The 22,165-nt window shown below is 36.9% G+C and overlaps 1 protein-coding gene across 2 annotated transcripts in view; it reads right to left on the reverse strand.

Moving 5' to 3' along the window:
- Window positions 1-6,108: 6,108 nt before the first annotated feature.
- The window catches only part of LOC115634450, a 31,339-nt gene continuing 15,282 nt past the window's right edge, over window positions 6,109-22,165 (reverse strand). The window contains exons 2-7 of one of the 2 annotated variants that reach the window (XM_030532161.1): window positions 14,699-15,961; window positions 9,891-12,211; window positions 8,616-8,725; window positions 7,018-7,199; window positions 6,697-6,937; window positions 6,109-6,633 (exon numbers count right to left, since the gene is read on the reverse strand). In XM_030532161.1, coding sequence (XP_030388021.1) covers window positions 6,489-6,633; window positions 6,697-6,937; window positions 7,018-7,199; window positions 8,616-8,725; window positions 9,891-11,966 — 2,754 coding nt within the window. In that variant the 5' untranslated portion in view covers window positions 11,967-12,211; window positions 14,699-15,961 and the 3' untranslated portion in view covers window positions 6,109-6,488. Of the gene's footprint in view, window positions 6,634-6,696; window positions 6,938-7,017; window positions 7,200-8,615; window positions 8,726-9,890; window positions 12,212-12,435; window positions 12,563-14,698; window positions 15,962-22,165 lie in introns of those variants that run through there. The other variant, XM_030532162.1, reaches the window with a different exon arrangement.

Consider the following 22,165-nt stretch of genomic DNA (forward strand, 5'->3'; position numbering starts at 1 on the left):
CGAATCCTTTTGAAAGCAGCCCAAAAATCAACATAAGCTAAAACTATTTGTCTAGAAATGCAACTAAATGTGCATATAATTAAAGTGTACTAATAACACAACACATAGAAAGTCCGGTTTGAAAAACTTAAAAAAAGGTAAAAAAAAAAACAATTTGTATATGTGAGTGTGTCGTGCGTGATTTCTAAATTTTGTAATATTTTAATGTTTATACATACATGCATATATATAAATATATTTCTGTACAATACATTAGTTTGCTATAAATACGGTAAAATCTGCAAATATTCTGACCTTAAGTATTGAATAGATTATATATTCGCTGAAAAGGGAAGGGCTCAGTAGGAGTAAAGTAAAAGACAATAGTCGCGGACCGCCGTGCGTCTGTTCGCTTTAGAGTTTTATTGGAGACTGACACTTTTGCTATACATATTCTTTATGCTTACATTCGTATGCAACAGTGACAGATAACTTGTAGATAACATAAGATTATTATCTGCTTATATTAACATGCGTGCATTGGTACTTATGTTTGTATTGATTTTCAACACCCTTCCTCAATGCAAACATGTTTTACAAAAATTTTCAAATCAAATTTAACAGCTTTGTAAAATGAACATGCTTCGCTTTAGGGAGATTTTTCGTTAAAATATCAGCTATCATTTCATTGGTTGATGTATACTGTAAAACAATTTGTTCTTCGTTTACAACCTGTCTTGCAAAATGATATCTAATATCAATATGCTTTGTTCTTTCATGGTGTACAGGATTCTTAGCTAATTGTTGAGCACTTAAATTATCGCCATGAAGAATAGTTGGAGTACTCGAGTCACCGCAGCCAATCTCCACTATAAGACGCCGTAGGTATATGGCCTCCTTACACGCAGTTGAAAGAGCCATATACTCCGCCTCCGTGCTGCTAAGTGCCACGCTGCGTTGCTTTTCAGATCGCCAGGATATGGGTCCTCCAGCCAAGTAGTATACATAGCCAGTATACGACTTGCGATCGATGCGGTCGCCACCCCAGTCTGCATCCACATAGCCGGTAAGGGGTTGTCCACACTCTTTGTAGTGCAACTTCAGGTCCACAGTTGACGCCAGGTATCGAAGCACATGTTTTACACCCACTAGGTGCTCTGCATGCGGATCTTGATTCCGTTGAGCTAACTTGGCAACGGAATGCAATATGTCTGGCCTTGTTGTAAGCGCCAGCCACATTAACTCGCCAATTGAAGACTGGTAGGATGCAATGTCAACCTTTTGACAATGCTCGCTGGTACATATCACTTGGAAACCAGCATCCAGTGGGGTCGCTGTAGGTCTACAGGTCTCGCATCCATGTTCACGCAATATGTCTTTGATGTATTGCGAATTGCTTAGCGAAATTTCGCCAAGCTCACCGTCGCGCTGCACTTCCATGCCAAGGAACAAATGCAGCTCTCCCTTGTCAACACATTCAAACGATGTTGTAATGGCTGACTTGATGTTGGCCAAGTCCTCTTTTGATCGGCATGCTATAATTATATCATCAACATAAACAAGGATTAATGATAAGTCACCTCTTCCGTTCCTTTTGTAAAGACACGGTTCATTTTCACATGCTACAAAATCTATGCCTTGTAGTACACAATCGAGCTTGGAGTTCCACTCGCGCCCCGACTGCTTCAATCCATATATTGCCTTTTTAAGCAATAAAGCCTTACTTGGATTATTGGGATCTGTGTATCCCTGTGGCTGCTTCATATAAACAGTTTCATGCAGGTCGCTATTCAAATAGGCGGTACACACATCTATCTGGTGAAGGTACAGCTTCAATTCCGCTGCTAACGCCAAAATAAACCGCACGGTTTCCAATCTGCAAACGGGTGAGAACGTCTCTACATAGTTCACGCCATACTTCTGGGAGCACCCTTTAGCAACGAGTCGTGCCTTGAAACGTTCGACTTTTCCATCAGAGTCACGTTTCAGGCTGTATACCCACTTGCAACCAACTGCTCGCTGATCTTTTGGTAAATCAGCCATCTGCCAGGTTTCGTTTGATTGTAGTGCCTGATATTCCTTTTGCATCGCCTCTTGCCAGAATACTGCATGTGTGCTACCAACGGCCTGATCATAGGATGTCGGAACCATTACGTCACTAGCAACCAATGCTCCAAGCACATTGTATTGCTTTCTTGGACGACCAGGTTTACCATTTCGAACAATTTTAGGCCGGCCTGGCCCAATCTTCACAGTATCCTCGTCAGAGTCTTCTTTTTCGACTGCACTCTCATATGCGTTGGAGCTGCTGTCGTCAGAACTGTGCTCACTGTCATCGTCGTCGATGCTTCTGTCACCATCCGTGTGAGTGACATGCTCTTGAACCTCGCATGCAGGAAAATCTACCGTAACGGTATCTTCATTGGTATGACCACCACAACGCTCATCAAATAGAATGTCTCGTTTTTCGACAATCGTCCTCGTCTCTGGGTCGTATAACCGATAGCCTTTGGCTGCTACCGAATACCCAACCATACGGTACTCATGCCCTTTGGGTTTGAATTTGCCTTTACGGGGACCCTTTGCAAGTGCAACTGCAATGGAACCAAAAACTTTTAGATGGCTAACACAGGGTTTCTTACCTGTCCACGCTTCCATTGGAGTCAGGTTGTTCAGTGCACTGGTAGGTGATCTGTTTCTTATGTATACTGCTGTGTTGACTGCTTCGGCCCACAAAGACTCGCCTAGGCCCGACTGCACCAATAAGCATCTGGACATCTCCGTTAATGTCCGGTTTGCTCTTTCCGCCACGCCGTTCTGCTGCGGAGTATAAGCCACGGTCAATTGCCTTGCAATACCATGGTGTTTCAGGAAACCGTTGAATGTTGTGTTGACAAACTCGCCTCCATTGTCGGTTCGAATACATTTGAGCTTTTTATCTGTTTGCCGTTCAACCAAGTTTTTAAATTCGACGAACTTACTGAACACTTCATCTTTCTTCCGCAAAAAATAAACAAATATACGCCTGGACTTGTCATCGATGAAGGTCAGAAAGTATTTGGATCCAGCAAGTGACTTCGTGTCGAATGGGCCGCATACATCAGCATGAACCAGTTCCAACAGCTCTTCGGCACGGTTAGTGCTTACCTTTGGGAATGGCTGTACATGTATTTTGCTTAGCATACACGTTTTGCAATTCAAGTTGTCTGGGAAAAAAACCTTTCCAATACCACGCACTAGCTCTTTGCTGATCACTTCCTTCAGACTGGTAAAATTTAAATGGCCATAACGCTTATGCCACAATGTACCATCTGATTCAGTTGCGGAATAACACCTATTTTGTTTGCCTTGAAACATATAAAGGTTCCCAACTTTATTCGCTTTCAGTATACACTCGCCGTTTTGTATAACTTTAGCAAAATGTGGCCCAAAATGTATAACATTGTTCTTTTGCACTGACCGGCTGACGGACATAAAGTTGCCATTCATTTTCGGTACATACAGTACATCTGACAACACCAAGGTACAAAGTTCTGTCTGTAACTTCACCTCTCCTCTGCCTTCGGCCTTCAGGAAACCAGCGTCAGCTAAACCGATCATTTCAGTGTGCGCAATAAATTTTGAAAATAACGTCTTATCGCAACACATATGGCTTGTTGCTCCGCTGTCCAGACACCACATGTTGTTCTCTATCTTTCCAACGTCCAACGCATTTAACAAGCTGCTCTGCTTTTCCATCTCTTTCTTTGTCGATTGCTTTTTCCCTTCACCGCGAATTTTCTCACGCTTGCACTGTGCCTTGTAGTGCCCTTTTTCGCCGCAGTTGTAGCAAACGACGATTTTTGAATTCCTTTTTGAATTCGCTTTGGAATGCGCGACGATCTGCTGCGTAGCTATAAATGCTCTTGCATTCTCGCTCTCTCCATCTGCATTGCCTCTGCGCTCTCCCTCTTCCATCAGCTTGATACATAACACATCAAATGACGGTAAATTGTCACGCGTCTCAATGGCGACGACAAAATTTTCGTATGGTTCGGGCAAGCTTGACAACAACACGATTGTTTTTAACTCATCATTTAATTCGATGCCAACTGTACACAAACCATCCAGAATTTCGTTAAATTCGTGTATGTAACTTGAAATGCTTTGGCCTTGAAACATGCGTTTGCCTAGCAATTTCTTGTACAGCGACACTTTCCGTACAGGTCCACTCGGCTGATGAACGTCCTTTAACTTTTTCCATGCCTCGTACGAAGTGTTGCAATTTTTAATGAAGCCCAATTGTGAAGCTTTTACACTTAGCGTTATAATTGCTAATGCCTTTTCATCTTTTGGCCTTGAACTCTCAGTATTACTAGGTTCAGCACCTGATGCCACACTCCACAATTCCGCGTGCACTAAGACAGATCGCATCTGTATGCTCCATGAGTCATAGTTATGCTCTTCCAATTTGTCTATTTGATATAGCGCACTCATTTTTTAAATGTTATATTTCTTGAGTCACCAAACGATTACTATTTCACAATACTTTGAACTTCTCCTATGAGCCTATATGCCCTGGGCCCATAACCTATTGAATAGATTATATATTCGCTGAAAAGGGAAGGGCTCAGTAGGAGTAAAGTAAAAGACAATAGTCGCGGACCGCCGTGCGTCTGTTCGCTTTAGAGTTTTATTGGAGACTGACACTTTTGCTATACATATTCTTTATGCTTACATTCGTATGCAACAGTGACAGATAACTTGTAGATAACATAAGATTATTATCTGCTTATATTAACATGCGTGCATTGGTACTTATGTTTGTATTGATTTTCAACATTAAGAAATGACGTATAGTATTTTGAAATAAATACTTATTTATTGAAAAACGTCAATTTCGCGCACTTTGCGGTAGTGGTTTATATTCGTTATAATTTAAAAACTTGTTTTTTTTTTGCATTTGCTTTGTTGCTGTAACCTATATACATCGCACCCTCACCTAATTGTGAGCTGAATACAAAAGTTTATATAAGTTTATATACAAAATAACATACAAGTACATATACATTAACGTAAATACGACATACATAAACAAATAAGCGTAAATGCTGCGATTATATGATCAATTTAGTATTTTACGAAGTTTATATATTTAATTAATAAAGCGAAAACATTAATTGTAAACACAAAAGGAAGCGAATTATTTTTAAAAAGTGTGTGTATTTAAAAATACATAAACAAGAATAATGAAATCATTCAGAATTTTCATTTGAAAAACAGAATGTGTTTGGAACTTACCTTGATTGGTTTTGGGTTTTTTAATAATAATTCACCACCGTTAGCTTTTCGTTTCAAAAGTTTAAATGGAGTTTATTTGTTCTGCTATAAGTAATAAACTAAATTAATTAATTGTTTGTTTGTAAATATTTGTTATATATTATTTTTGCTAAAGTGTTGTGCTTATGGCTAAACTTTTTTTTTTGTGTTTGTTTGCAACAATAACCTATAACTTTTTTTAAAGTGCGCATATATATTTATATATGTGGTAGACTTTATTAATAGAGCTAACTAAACAGTAATCGTATTTACTTGTAATGTGCTCTTCAACTGCATTTCCTTATTAATTAATAATAATACTTCAGCTGTTTTTCTTTAATTAATAACTTCAGAAATCTTCTCATACTGCGTAGTACTCATACGTATATAGTTAACACTTCTGGGAGGTGGTGCAGTGCGGATACAGTGTTAGATTCAAAGTTTGGTATAACAAGGGAATTACAAAAGGTGAACTATTTAGTAAACTTTGCAATACAATTGTTTAGTGTTTGTATAAAAAATGTGCCAAAGTTGTTGCTTTATTATTATTAGTTCATTGTTTGATACAAATTAATAATTATTTAGTTGAAGACTTTACGTGTGTTCTGCTTGATTCAAAAATTGTCTGTAGTTATTGCATACGTTACATGATTGGTAGTTAGTAGTCTATAGCTGCAATATATTTTTTGTTTGTTTTTTATTTTTATTTTTTTTTTTTGTATAAATTTAATATTATAACTTATTATTTTTGTTGACAAGAAGACAATCAAAGGGACCCGTTTGCGCATGGCAGTGATGCACTGCAATTGATATTCAAATAGTTGTGTAAAATTGGTTTTTACTCGTATGTATTCTGCTTTATTGCCAGTTACAATTTTGCTTGTTGTCCTATTACGATTACGATTAACATTAAACTAAAACTATGCAGTTTTGTAGTCGAATCTAGCTTACACAGACTATTCTATGCACTAATAAATAGCACATTTAGCAATTTGTTACTATTATCATCTTTCGTGAAGTTGTATTCCATTTAGAGCTGCAACAGCATTTGACAAAAGAAAGTTCGTTTGCTTAACATTGAATGCTAAATTCCATCGAATCGGAACAGTTTGAAAGTACATGTACTACAATTTTTGTTGTATATATATTTAGCACTGTTGCTGCACACATTACTTTATCAGTTTCAGTTATAGCACTTAACAATTAGAAAACTAATGTAAAAGTTGAGCTTTTTTAGTCTCTAAGACATCACTATCACTCTCCTTAGTTGCTTTCTTCTCACAGAATTCAATCATATACGAACAGACGCCGGAGAGTGCTATAAATATGCCCGCATAATAGAAAGAGTCGTCCCATCTGCGAATAAGAAAAGTTACATAATATTAAGCGCACAATGGACTCGAAATGATGCCAACGCACCTGAGCGTATACTCATAAATGGCGCCTGCTATGGGCGGTCCAACAATCATTCCCACGCCTTGCACCAAGAGAACCAATCCGTAGGCACAGGTGAAATCATCCAAATCAACAATACTGACCAGTATACTGGGCGTAAACGAAAACGAGCTGGCAAATGTGAACCCGAATATGACACACATCGTCATTAAACCATTGTAGCTGGTCAAAAGTAGCGGCATAAAGAACACGGAAACGCCACAGACTGCAAATATAGTATATAGTATATAAGTTTGTACATGTACTATACATAGGTACCATAATTTTTAGTTCACCACCACTTACCCAGCATACAGAGGGAGTAGCATATGTTGATATTCATCCACGCATGATCGCCCAAGTACCCCAACCCGATCATGCCTATTGTCTGAGCGATGCCAATCGCCGAAATCATTACGGCGCTCACGTTGACCTCATAACCGTATTGCTTCATATATTCAGGTAAATAAAGATAGGGTATAATGAACCTGCAAATATAATCATATATGTAAGTAAACGAGTGTACAAAAATTTAATTCTCAGAACAATATTTCGAGTTTTTAAATATTTTGTTAACCTATTTGCTTAAATGTTTTCATTTCGCAATTTTCTGCAGCTTTGCGAAAATGTATAGTTTTAAGAAATTAATAAGGATCTGTTTATAGGATCTGTTTTTATTAATAAACGTATTTATAATTGTTTTATTTCAATAATAGAGGTAAATGTTTGTGGCCGTTTGGCAAATAAAATTCCCCCACCGTGTCGGATGTGTTATTAGATATTTTTGTCATTTTTATAGGCTTTTTTTTTTTGTTTTACATAGTTTAAGTTCTCTATTGTATTGATTTTTTTTTATGTACATCGACTGCATTGTTTGTCGATGAAAAATAAATAAAATAAATAAAATTAGTTGTCTTTATTCGCCAAAGTTTCTATTTAATATTTAAAAAGAAAACATGAACCGAATGCTACAGTCGCGCCCAAGTCTTTTTGTTCTAGCTTTTATACTTCCTGACTAGTAAGTCTATTTACATTGTTGGTATAAAAAATAAGTGGTCGGCGATGTGATAATTATCCAGATTACACTATATACTATACATACATATATAAAATACCTCCCATATAGTATACGAATAAATCCTAAGGATGTACATATACATATAATAAAATCAAAATAAGTAATTGTTTAAATTAGCAATCTTCTTGTACAATAGAGGAGTGTTCTAGATCAAATTTATTAAGTTGTTGCTTTAATTAAAGTTAGAGTTTGAAATTGAGCGTGTACTTGTTTCCTAATTCGTCCAAATTAATTAGGGCATATTTTTTAATTTGTAACTTTTTTGAAATATTTTTTCTAACAAATCAAAATCGGAGCTTGAAATAGTTTTCTTGCTTCTGAAATAAACGAATGGTCTTTGTTTCCTTATCGAGGCAAAAAACATTGAATGAATATTATATAAATTTCTTCTTTCTTCGATTTAAATGTTACGGTCCATAATCTTGATTGATCTTTATTTATATATTTAAGGCGACCCTTTTAAAAGTGTGTTAAAACTATCGTTGATATTGTCAACGCATAAATATTTTATGGATTATAGATTCTATACTCCTACCAATGTACAAGTACATCAATTCGTAGGTGGGTAACAAATAAAATCGACAAGCAGGCATTATGTACATATGTATATGTTTTGAAAATCGGTATTGAATGCTTGCCAAATTTTGCGACATTTTGTGGCATTTGCACTTGGGGCCCGTTATGGTACATTTGTACAATATGTATACCAGCTATCTATGCGATACATTTGTGTTATTGCGCAAATCATGCTTAATAGTTCTTAGTATATACTATGTAGATAAGTAAATAGGTATGTATAGTACAAGTATATGTATGTCCAACTTACCAAATAAACAAAAACAACGTTGACAGATTGAACAGCGCGAATTTCAAATCCAAAAAGAGCGAGAAATCAAACACAGATTTCATGGTGTCCATGAGATTATCATACCAGGTCTGCGAAGGGTACACAAAAAAAGAATTATACATTTTTTTTTATCGAATTTATGAAATACGGAACTGAATTATGTCTACCTACTGCATAAACGAGCCACACATTATAAAAATATGTAGTAATTCTGCGTACATATGTACACTTATACATACACAAGTATGTACATATACTTAGCAGAGATAGAGTATTGATAGCCGTGCCTTGAGCTACATGTTGAGCGCAAACACAAACCGAATAGTCTGTTGTCAGGCACTCTGACAGGCCGATAAGCTACAGAGGCCGCTCACTTATACATACTCGTATTCATCAATACTATATATAGTATTAGAAGTGCTCATTGAACACAATAGTCAGAGTACTTTGAAGATGAACGCTCCCAAGCTCCAAACTGAACGCTTTATATTGTGCTCGTTATTAATAGGGGGCACAAAGAGAATCCCATAATGATAAGCTTTATTATAATTCTTCATTTAATTTGCAAAATCCAGAGTATGCCAAAACACGGAAATTAAAATGCCCATATCGCGATGGCTTCTATCGATTTATTACTAATATGGAAACCGTAGGCGTTTGAAGAAAATAAAGGAAGCAGTGCTGATTAAATCATTTTAAAATAAACTATACAAGATTTGTACAGAATAAATATTGGTTTATCTAATGATTTGTTTTATTTGTATATTCCTTGCGGCTTTTCAGGTTCCCCTATTTTTTATTTTTTTTGTATACACCATACACCTAATTCGGTTTTTACACGGTTTTTTTTTACACGACTTTTTTAGGAACCAATGTACCGTGTAAAAACAGAATTAGGTGTATATTAAAAATTGGGAAATCCCTCGTAGGGGAAAGTAGTAGTACAAAATTTGGTGTCTCTAGCTCTTATAGTCTCGGAGATTCAGCTGTTCATACGGACAGACGGACGGACGTACAAAGAGACATGGCTAGATCAACTCGTGTTGTCATGCTGATCAAGAATATATATACTTTTTGGGGTCTGCCACGCCTCCTTCTGTCTGTTATGTTTTTCAGCTCCCGCAAACCTAATATACTCTTGTACACTTCATGTACAGAGTATAATAATGGCTGCATTATTCAATATAAAAATGTATAGAAGAGCTTCCATAACGGCACTGGTTTAAGTGCCCTGGTAATATATTTTGTACTTACATCTTCCTCCTCCTTGGCTATAGTGGTCATTGAGTTGCGATAGATGTTTGGGCACGAGGAAGCGCGAAGTCGGTAGCGATGTGTGTTGAGCATGGCTCCACGATAATGGATGGAGTTACGATGTATCCGCATGTCCTTCAGGAAATTGGAGTTCCTTATTGAAATGTTACGCCTTAGGTTCGAGCGGTGTCCTGGTTTCTTGGATTTCGAAAGACGACGTATGCCGGTTATGCTATCCAAACGGGCACGTCGTATCGCCTGTTCGCTGGTCAGTGGTTGCTCAGGTATGGGAATCACGGTTGGACCTCGCTCCTGGCCCTTATCGAGCAGTGCAAATGTCTCATCCTTCATGGACATGTAGTAGCAGTGCATGTCATCGCTCAGTATGTCTACCGAGTTGTGGCGCAGGCCGTTCACCTTTAGATTTGAAAGAGAGGGGGTCGTGTGGTGGGCCATAAAAAGATTTTCATTGAGGGAGAAACGGGAGTTAGCATGTGGCGTTGGCTCGTTATGTTTCTGAGTGAGGTAACCCTCATCGGAGGAGCGCATCGATGCATTTGGTGAGTTTGCCCCCGTGGTGCGCTTTTCTGACGGCGACAGAGTCTCGATTGAGGCCAGATACGTTTTTTTAGCTGTCTCCATGGCTGCATCCGCAATGCCACCCATCATGGTGTCGTCCGGGGAACCAATAATGGCTGTGGTGGGTGGATAAGGCGTACCCGATGACATGGATAACAGATTATCGCGTGACGGTGCCTCGGCACCCTCCCTGTGGCGCAACGACCGACGACTGATACTCTTCGCCTCACATATACTGTCCAGCTCTTGGGCACTCAGATAGGTAGGAAGGAAAATTTCGCTGCGGTAGCGTTTGAGGATTGAGTCCAGGGGATCTTCTATTTGCTGATTGGCCTCCGTATTATTTTTGGTAACCAGAGTATCGAGCACGGCTTCTTTGGTAATGCCCGTGTCGAGCAGTTTCTTGATCTCCTCCAAGCAAACGCTCGAATTGGAAAATGTGGTGACACTCTGAGAACGGCTCTCCAAGCGATTCTCCTCGATAAGCCAGTCCGGATCGCGCATGAGAGCGCCACAAACGCAGGCATTCAACATGGTGCCGCCAAGGATAAGAGTAGCTCCTCGCCAGCCATACGAATCGATTAGATATTGAGTTAAACGGGCATAGAGAAAGGTTCCAATACCAGTACCGGATGCACCAATGCCCGTGGCAAAGGTGCGCTTCTTATCGAACCAAAAGGCAATCGAGACGACAGCCGTGACATATCCAATTCCTAGGCCCAGGCCCGATATAATGCCGAACGTGAACATTAACATTTCAATGGAGTTACAAAAGGACGAAAGGGCAAAGCCGAAGGCGGACACCATACCGCCAATGATGGTCATCTTGCGACAGCCATATTTGTCCACCAGATTTGACCAAATCGGACCCATGAGCAGAGGCACAGAAAAGAAGAGCGAACTAATCCAGGCCGTCTTTGAAGGCGACTCGCCAAAGTAACTCAAGAGCTCCGTGTGAATCAGACCAAAGGAGAAGGAGAGGCCATCGGCAATCAGTGAGACCACCAGTGAGGCAAAGACCACCACCCAACCATAGCCTCCGTCGGGCATTTTGGGTATTTTCTTCTCCGTCGAGCTAGAGTCAATGGAATCGCCCGATTCGTTAGAGATCAGACGCGTTCGCTTCTTCACCGGCGGCTGATTGCTAGTTCCGCTAATAAGGCAAGTCATGGTGTTATCGCCATCTACGGCGATTATGCTGTTCCGGACGGTGCGATTGTGGGTGCCGTCGTGCAGATTCTCGACCGATAGATTACAGAAAGTGACCTCTGGGAACAGATCATGCTTGATCGCTCTATTCAGAGGCGTATTTGCGGGTGCTGGCGTCACATTATCACGGCTATGTGACCGATAAATCAGATTGCCATTTTGTTTAATGCTACTGCTGCCACTATCCTCTTGAATGTTATGATTGTTTATAACACTGCTATGATTGTTGTTAGCAACGGCAGCAATATTATTGTTGCTCGTGCTGTTGCTGCTAGTTATTTTCGCCATTGTGTATTGGGGTCCTACGTGTAGGTTACAATTTTCGGCACTTTACAACGGCTCAAATTTTTCCAAACGAACTGAACACAATAGTTTTTCTTTTCAGCAATTTAAATAGCGGTAGGTTGTAGGGATTATATGAGTATTCGTTACTCTACGATATATAGTATATATGTATGTATATGAAAAGCGATCCTTAAGCTGCCGTTTTCCAATAACTTCCGCTCTTGGTAATTGACGACTGCCGTGCGTAGCTATTTGTGTGTGGGAGAGGAATGGAAAGGTGTGTAAAATGTTGTGAGAAAGATGTAAAAACTTGCAACTGTACAAACTTATATATTTAGTGGCTTCTGCAGTAAGCAAAGTTCAAAGTTTTCCAGCAGTTTTCTTTGCTTTATTTTGATTAATTGCAAAAGTTTACCAACTGCTTTCCACAATCACGTACTTTTCATACACAATTTCTTGCTATAGTTTTTACCTGCTGCCATCGGAAATGTTATATAAACGTGGGCACTACTTGTATATAATATTTTTAAAGTGGGCACATTTTGTTCGTTTTTTCAAAAATATTATATCTGCATTGTCCCCGTGAGTGAACAACATTGTGTTTAAGCAAAATGGTCGTCGTTGTGGTTTAATTAGAAGTATTTAAATTTGCCTTTTATTTGTATCACTAAAGATCATAACAATATGTTGCTTTTTTTGTTGCCGCTATTGTTGATTCGTTTGTTTGCAAACAAATGCAAATTTGTTTAAAAACAAAACATTTCGAATGCAAATTCGCGCACAAACTGTTTGGACGCCATTTGACAGTTGGAGATGGTTTGGCGAATCTTCGCCTCTGTCTGCCTGCCAACCTCAGAGAGAATTAATTTTATTTTGCTGCAATTTTCCTTCAACTTGACCTCATAAAAATAGCACGTATGGATGTTTGTATGTCTCTATGTCTGTATGTATATATTCGTATTTAGTAGAATATTAAAGAAATCACGAGCACGAAATTTGCTCGCTCAGCTCTCATTTGTGCTCAACGAAACACGCACGTCAGGGAAACAGCTGTTTGTGCTAATTTTTATTTTTATAACTATATTTCGAATACGTACTGTACGAATATATATATATATATACATATATATGTATATTTATTTATTTTTATTTTGTTTGCATTTGTGTGGCTGTCTATGCTGTTTTCGGTTTTTGGCTTTTGGCTTTGTGCTCGAAATGACTGTCTGGTTTTATTTTTAAAACAGCACTTGGCAAAATCAAGGGAGGAGAATATAAAAGTTTTATGCGAGACAAACTTTCGGCGCAATTTCAATAAAGAGAGACACAAATAATGTGGAAATTTTCCAAATGACAGGCCACTGCCACTGCCCATGCACTCCAATTAACGTTGTAGGCGTTGCTTTTGCTTTAAAATCAATTTAAATTCAATGAACTATTAATGTCAGAAATTGTTTTATCGTTTTGTTCGGCTCCGGTCACGCAAACAAAAAGATAGTTTGTTGTGGGCAAGCAAATACAAAGAGCTAAGCTCGGACTTATAAATACTGTTTATTTCACATATTATGTCAAAAACATAAAAAATGAAGGTTTTAGGACGAGAAATTTTATTCGGTCCATTTAGCAAACGAAACATATATCCGCGAAAAATATGTATAGCTTAACTGTAATTGCATCGAATGTACGATTTTAGCTGACTTTATATAATATTATAAGATATATGCTTATCTTCATCTTATATTGATTTGTTTTATTAGTTAATTTAATTGGTTTTACAATCAAGAAGAGCATAACAAATCACTAGAGTTAATATTCTTTATAAAAAAAATTATTGTAGACATTCATGAAAAAGTACGTGACTTATAGTAAGACAGCGAGCTAATTAAAAATGTATGTTAAGGAGTTACAAAATCCGTTGAAACAGAATGCTAGAATTAGGAAATTTTCCTCCCTATTGTGGAAAACTCTTCAGAAAATAAACTTCAGACTAACAAATATTTGGTAAGAATTTCAATCTTAATGGTAGTAGCTTTAGTGTTTCCAATTAAACCTGACCGTTTAACGCGAATAATGAAGTTGTGTTAACCAGCTTTTAGTTATTGGCAAAGTAATAAAAAGCTTAAAATTTGTTAATGAGTCCTTAGAAATAGTCGTATTAGTATTAGTATATTATCGGGGCTACTATAGGCTCAGTGAACTGTTCTTTCGTCACACTAAGTAAACAGTCTCTACAAGTCCCTTATCCTGCCGATGGATAGACCTTAATATCAGATAAGGCGACACAGAGTGATTTTGAGAGAGATTTTCAGATGAATCTTTGGTATGTAATTCGTACTCTGCTGGTGGGAAACGCAGAAGGGGACGACCAAGCTATGAAGGATCTTAGTAGTCTAGGTGTTGCCAAATGACGGCAGCAGGCAGAATACAGACAATGCTGGCAAGAACTCGTAAAGGCTCAAAATACAAAGAAGTATGGAGGTTGCTGGTATTTATAGTATGTCATAAAGCTTCAAAAAAAGTAGTTCTGGAAAAGGAGAAATGGATGCCAGACGAGCTATCGTTTTATCCTTTAGTTTAGGAACTCTGGGAATTCTGGAATGAATTTATTGTTCGGTGTTCTTTTTGATTTTTGTTTTTGTCGAGAAATATGAGAAAACTGCTGGACTTTAATTTTGCTTGCCACTTAATTTATAGAATGAGTAATAGTGTGTATATGGATTTATAGATTTGATGCTTACCTTAGCCAAATGTGCGACTTTGGAGTAAATTTTGAGATGCCAGGAGATGGCAAACCAGCAACAATATTCACCTTCTATCACACATGAACTTGAAATCACAAAAAAGAGTCGAGCAACACTTTTTCAATTGAATTTCAGCTTAGTTATTTCCGCAATTTTAGCTTGGCCCTTAAGTTTCAATTGATTCTCACTGCCACCAATTAATTCACCATAATTACACAAATCTTCAGTTATATTCAATTCGCTTAAAGTGCGATGGCGATGGCGATGGCCAAAGTGTTTATTCAGCGTGACGGTTTTATTGAAAATTCTTAGACGCGGATCGCGGGGTATGTAATGGAGGAACACTTTATTTGATTTGCTGCTGTTGTTGTAAGTGCGCGGGTTGTTGTTGCTGCTCTTGTTGACGCTGGTCGCTGCAAAAGATGCCTCAAGCGTTGCCAATGCTGGTGATGAAGTTGATTTCCCGTAACTCTTGTTATTATTATTGTTGCTACGATGCTGCGTCTGCTTTTGTATGGTGGTGTGGTGTGTGGATTTTGTTTTTGTTGCTGTTGTCGTTTTAGTTGTACGATAAAGTGACTTTAACCGAATGACATTCATTAAGAATGTTAACGTATTTATCACAGACCAGCGAAAAATTAATTGAGCAATAGTTGACGACTGCACCAGGCAGCTGTTCAGGTTATCAAAGGATGTCGCTTTATTTTTTTTATATTTGTTGCTGTTGTTGCCAATGGGCGTTGGCTTTATATGTGACAGCGTTGGCAGCCACATGCGGCACGAATATACTTAATTATGTTCACCGAATACAATAATTTTGTGGTTTCATCAATTGAACACTGAACACTGAATAACCAACAAATGGTACAAAACACAAAGAAAATAAGCAAACAAAAAAAGAACACGTTTAATGGTTAATTTTGTGGCAAGGATAACGCTGCCAAAATGTCTCTACAGTCCAATCAACCGACTATTTATCTGTTTTTCTACGCGTGTCAAATGCCCACATTGTGCGGCTCTTTCGCAAACATATCGACGGCAGTTGTGTTAATGCGGTTTACACTGCGTATGATTAATATTCGTTGGTTTGGTTACTCAATCGCAATGGCGTCGATGAGTTGCAGTTGTTGTCCTTGCACGCGAAAATTGACAATGATTTATGATATTAGCCTGCCCGTATATGACTCGATTAGCAGCTTAAGCTGCTCCCTTCCTGATGCTTGTATTGTAGTTAGTTGTCCTGCCTCGTTATGGGGCTAGCTGCAAAAAGAAATAAACGTTCAGTTCAAGGGATATTTGATATAAATAATCGTAAGTACTGGATGCCAATAGTTGGCATGTTATAACTTAAGTTAAATTTATTTTTATTCTGATCAATAGAAAGACGACTGAAAATAATATTAAAATGAAGTACACACACTCACAAAAATCAATTTTATTGTTAATAAACAAATTCAGAGAATTCAAAAATATATTTCAATTTATTTCAGAACAGCTGCTGCTCAATGGTGGTGATTTGTCTTGTTACCCGAAATTTTACCTTGCCACAAAAAATCAGAACAACATAATATACGCACTTCTATGATTAGCAAACATTGGAAGAGGCAATTGGCTAGAGGCAATTTTTATTTTAAAATCACCCTTTACATTGCCCGTTTGCAATTGTTTCTGTGCGTATGGAAGTTGTTTATTAGGAAGAGAGAATAGGAAAACATTTAATTGAAAATGATCGCAATAACCAGGTTTCAAGAAATCGGTTGCAACCCCAAAGGTTTTAATTAAATTTCCCTATTCTTATTTACAACAACATGTGAAATATGATTTTCCTGTAGAATTTCTATAGAAGCAATTATAAGTATATGTGATTTTTGATACATTAGTTGTTAGCATATTCGCTAGTATGGTTTCTTCTTTTCCGTATGTATATATGTATTTTATTTCCACTGAAACGGTGCTTTTAAATTCATTTGATATCTTTAGAGTATCAAGCACATAAACAGTTTATAACAGATAATATTTCGATCAATTCGAATTTCGATTAAGACGTGAGTTTTTTGTTTCGATTACTAGAAATGAAATGAGTTTAGAAAGAAATATTTTTAAAATATTGAAATGGCAACATAATCAATTGATTCGCTATTTTGCGATTCTGGTTGAAATTGATAACCGAAATGTACAGGAAAAAGAGCGATGCAAAAATTAAGTTGTTGGCCAGTTTTCATGTTTGTGAAACAAATGAAAAGATTTCAATTCCTAAATGAAAGACACGTTTTAACTAGTTTTGCATTTTTTAAATGAATTGGGATGAAAGATCAAAGAACATAGAGAGAATTAGGAGTAACTAATCATATATCGCTAAGTACGAATAATGGTAATTATAAATATACTGTAGCAAAGACTATTGTGTACGCTTCCTATCGATTGTAATTTATAAAATGTAATCTAAAATGCACTGTGAATAGAATGTAATAGTATTTACTCAATGTTGTGAGCAGAAATTCGCCATGTTAATGAACCGGGAGCGCTTCCCGAGTTCAACGTTCGATAGTCAGTCACAATGCGATTAAATTATTTCACGCGAGCTTGTCGCTGATGATTTTGTTATTGTGGCCTCTTCTTGCTTTTATTTCGAATGCACTTACAGCGACGAGCACTACAAGTCGATAGACAAATTCCTTCATTTTATTATTTTGTTAATTATAAATACACTTACAGATGTATTTGTGTATTTGTAGTAGAATTAGTTTATTGCCGAAAATACGCTTATCAAAAATCAAATGTGTGCCAAAGTGTGTGTACAAATGGTAAAAATAGCAACAAATGCGATTATAATGTATGTGTGTGTGTGTCTGTCTGCGTTAAACAAAGGTGGTTATTTGACCATATAATTTTGCTATTATTTCCCGTCTGATAAGATCTAGCAAGTGCCAGCGTTTTGTTTCTATTTGTGTATTCATGTGAGCAGTAGTCTGCGAAGCGGGGTGTTACAAATCAAATAAAATAAAATTTCACGAATTGACACGCAAAAGCAAAGCAATCACGTGTTGTAGCTGGCGTCTGACGAAATGGAATTAAACTGCAGATCTCAAGTTGTACGCCAGTGTATGTATGTATATAATTCAATTGTAAAGCAATTGAAATTCAAATCTAAATCGTCAACCAAAAGAGATGTGTGGTGATTGGAATTGAAAAACCATTGCATTTCAAATGGAATTATGTAGGACCGAAATAATAGTCAATAGTTCTATGAAAGCAACAGAAAACTGAATTCCGACTCACTTGGTTAATTAAAAAACATTTATATACTGAGCAAATGATATTTATCCAGCATCTGCGCCTTGCTGCATGCCCCACTTTTTGCTCGCTGGCTCAACACTTTCACTTTGTATAAATCACATTTAAAACTTGGCGCATACATTTTGCTAAGCATGAATAAAAGTTCTTGAAAGCGAAAACTTTTCGAATTGGCCTCAGTGTGTCAAGTTTTGTGGTATTTTCTATTATCCGTATATGTGCGGTAGTTACGCGTTTTTGTATCACAAGTTAGTTGCTATTTACTCTAGATGGCCCGGCATGGAAGATGAGTTCAAGTGTTGGCAGCCGACTCGAAGCGTCCAGTGCGAGGTTGCCTCGCAGACTAATAAATAAATACACAGCCACACCAAGTGGCAAGCGACAGCAGCCGAGATGGAGAGGCGACACAAAAGCCCAAACGAAGTGGAATGAAACAAAACGACGGCAAGGCTACGAATACGACTCTGGTGGTTATGGAGGCGGCTGTGGCTCTGACTGTAATCGCAGCAATCGTCTGCCTTAATCTAATAAATTTCTTATCAAAGAGCGTCGCTTATACTATACTATATACTTATACTTATCACACTACCCCTCCACCCCTGCCCGTTAGCTCAGTGACATGTTGGCAGTTTCATTTGTGAAATGCTGAGAGAGACCTCTGTAAATTACAATGCACGCACTCGGGTTACAATCATCATTAAAAAGGCAATGCGACGGTTTTTAATCATAAAAGTAGTTGCCACACAGCCTTGCAATATGTACATACATATGTATCTATGTGTGCATATGTATTATACATACTTATATACCAATCAAAGCAAAAATAGTTTGTGCATATTTATGCATGTATTTTGGCAAGCCCATATACGCTTTTAAGTTACGAAGCCAAAAATTGATAACTACATATAAGAATCTTTCACTTAAGAATATTGGCAGCGGCCACGTGCCAATATAAAGATAATACTAAGCCTTAACTTCAAATAAAAATGCATACACATTATAATTATTTAATCAAGAAAAAGTGTTTATAGCTTTATTGCCATTATGGCTACAGGAAGATAAGTCAGAAATTCCATTGCCAAGACCTGTAAAATGTTTATGAGATGATTTTAAGATTGTGGCTAATCAGCTCGTTTATTGACTCTATAACATATGTATGTATATCTTGTATGTCGGTTGATACCGAAATATTTGGTTTGATGCTGACCTACGCCAGGTTTATTTTCGATTTAATCAATTGGGGCGATTAGCTTCATTCGATAAGAAAATTCTTTAATTAAAATGCAGACATACGTGCTCCATTGTGCAACAAATTTAAATTATACTTTTATGATGGCGAAGTTATAAATTGATTAGATTTTTTGCTTTTTGAGGTTTTTCCTTTCCTTGGTATGGCATGAGAAATATTGATGTTATCGTGAACTTCTACGCAGTAACTTGGTAGCCAGGTTATTCCGAGTTTTTGAGTGGACAAATTGTTTCTTTGTTGAAAAATTATTTTTAGCCATTATTAGCCAAAGGTTCAAAGGCTATACTAGTTTTGTGCGATTGTATGTAACATACAGAAGGAGGCCACAAAGTGCATATATTTTTGATCAGACTGGCAAGACGAGTCGATATAGCAATGTCTGTCTGAATATGTATGAACGCAATGATCTCAGAAAGTATAAGGACTAGAATAACTAAACTGGGTATCCAGATTCTCCCAAGGCCGAGAAAGTACGAGTTCGATGTTTTTTCGATTTTTTTGTGGGGTGGTACAGGGTATTTAAAAGTTCAGCCCGCTCGACTTTAGCATTCCTTTCATGTTGTAAAATTAGAACTGTGTAAATAAATAATAAAATTATTATTATATTATTGATCAGCCAAGCTTCTGCAAAGATGTTCTAGTCAACCGTAAGTAGAGGCTTCCTAATGCATTATTATACCATTTACCTGATGTACTCTACAAGTATTAGGCATATGCAGTTCGTCTATTTGAATAAGCGCTTTATGTGGACTCTTCAAGTGCTTAGGAAACACGAGTCTAATTTATTTTATTCCCATATTCCCCATTTCTTGTATATGTACTATAATTCTGTAGCTCTATTCCGAATCAGCCCATTCGGGCTGGTTCAACTGTAATATTCTGCCTGGATTCTTTTCATTAGGTTAGATATAATATGAAAGCTGTAGAAAATGTATAGTATTCCTGTTTAAAAAGTAGTGAAGTGATATCTAAATTATAGTATCAATATGTCCGTATCTAGTGTTAAACGATTGAATGCACCTATTTAATATTTGTAATAATATTTGCAAGCTAATTATACTATACATCTGTCTCCATACGCACAAATCAGCTTTCAATGCAAACAATAAATATTTAATTGAAACTATTAAACTGTCGGTTTAATTTGACTCAGCAGCAGCGAGTGTGGGCGCGATTCCGTAATTGCTTTGACATAGTTGGAATTGGCTTTATGTGTGTGTGTGTGTGTGTGTATGTTGATTGATGTAATGCCAACAACATATTTATTTACGTACTATTGTATACAAATCTTTTATTATTCCCTTAATGCCTGCAAATCGATATACTTGTGCAAACGATGGATTTTTTCAAGCGTGATTAACGGAATCCCCTTAAGTAATATTGTGTATTTTAAAGTAGGTTCCTGCAACCACAAATAAAGAATATAACCATGAAAGGACAACTTTGTTTGCCGAACTATAGTTCATACATATATGTAGGTATGTCTGTGTTTTGAGCTGACTTGGGGAATTGCGTGTAATCCTCAAATGTGTTTATTCCTGCAACAATAAAATGCATGATATTATTTTTACCGACGGTACATGATATTTCTGGTCACCATTATAGCTCCCTTGACATAGCTGATGTCATGGAAACTTTTTTTCGTTCGCGTTAAAAATGTCTGATTAAAAATTAAAATTATTTAAATATTTTTCAATGAACTAAAATAAATAAACTTGTGGTTAGGACTTATGGGCGACAAATATATGTATATACGTATGTAAACATAACAAGCATTTCACTGCACGTCACGACTGCTTTCCGTTTGATAATCAGTTAAGAGCCACACAGTTTAAGCTGTCACTGCTAGACGTATCGCCCAGCCATCTCTGTCGCTACCGCAAGTGTAATAGCTGTAATTGATAGATGTGTCACAAAACCCCTTCTTAAATATAATACCATCTGAATGAACACATTAGTAACTTATTGTTAGCTGTTAATTGATTTGCGGCCAAACACTAAATGCATCGAAAGATATCGAATTCGCTTGTAACTACGAACAGCAATTGTTACAATAATAATAACATTATGCAGACACTGATGAGTGCAATTCTTGGTATTCGTATTATTCAGATGTCAGATATCATGCGTTGAAAATAAAGAGCTGTGTTAGCTTTTATTTACTTTGGGAACTTCTAGTAGTAACTTTGTGCAATATTTATAGAGACATACTAGACACATACTGATTTACAAATTTTCAAGTTTTAAAGGAACAGTTTTGGATTAAAATTTTATTCAGGATAATTACATAATAAAAATGAATACTTAATTGATACCTAATTAATACATATCAATAAAATCTATTTGTTACTGCAATCCCCCCTATCAGATGGTGGATAAGTTAATCGCAAGCTATTGAAACACATTTTCAGGTGTTCAAGAAGTTGAATGACTTTTTTTAAACTCTGCAGGATATTTATAGTCGAGGTTCAAAATTGTTGGTTTCTCGCTTGTGAATTTTGATGTTGTATTTCATAAAACATAGTTTGTGGATTAGTGTTTGTTTTAATGGATTTCTTTTAAAAGAATTTTCCTCGGAAGTAGAAAGACAAAATTAAAATGTTTGCTTTTTTTCTAAATGGCAGAAGATCTCTGGAAGTTAATGGCTTAATAGCACAATCTACAGCTTAAATTTCTATACTATAGATTCTATAGTAAGAATCTATAACTATACAGCTAGGATGCCATTTCTGTTTTTACACGGTCTTTTTTACACGATTTTGATCTAACACGGTTTGGAAATTAAAAATTTGGTTACACGACCTTATTCCATTTAGCACGATTAATTTTGCATATGATCAATGTCTTTTTTACACGGTTTTTTTTAACACGATTTTTTAAGGAACCAATCCACCGTGTAAAAACAGATTTAGTGTAGTTTA

Source organism: Scaptodrosophila lebanonensis, unplaced genomic scaffold, assembly GCF_003285725.1.
Source record: "Scaptodrosophila lebanonensis strain 11010-0011.00,11010-0021.00 unplaced genomic scaffold, SlebRS2 tig00000001-arrow-pilon, whole genome shotgun sequence".
NCBI lineage: Eukaryota > Metazoa > Arthropoda > Insecta > Diptera > Drosophilidae > Scaptodrosophila > Scaptodrosophila lebanonensis.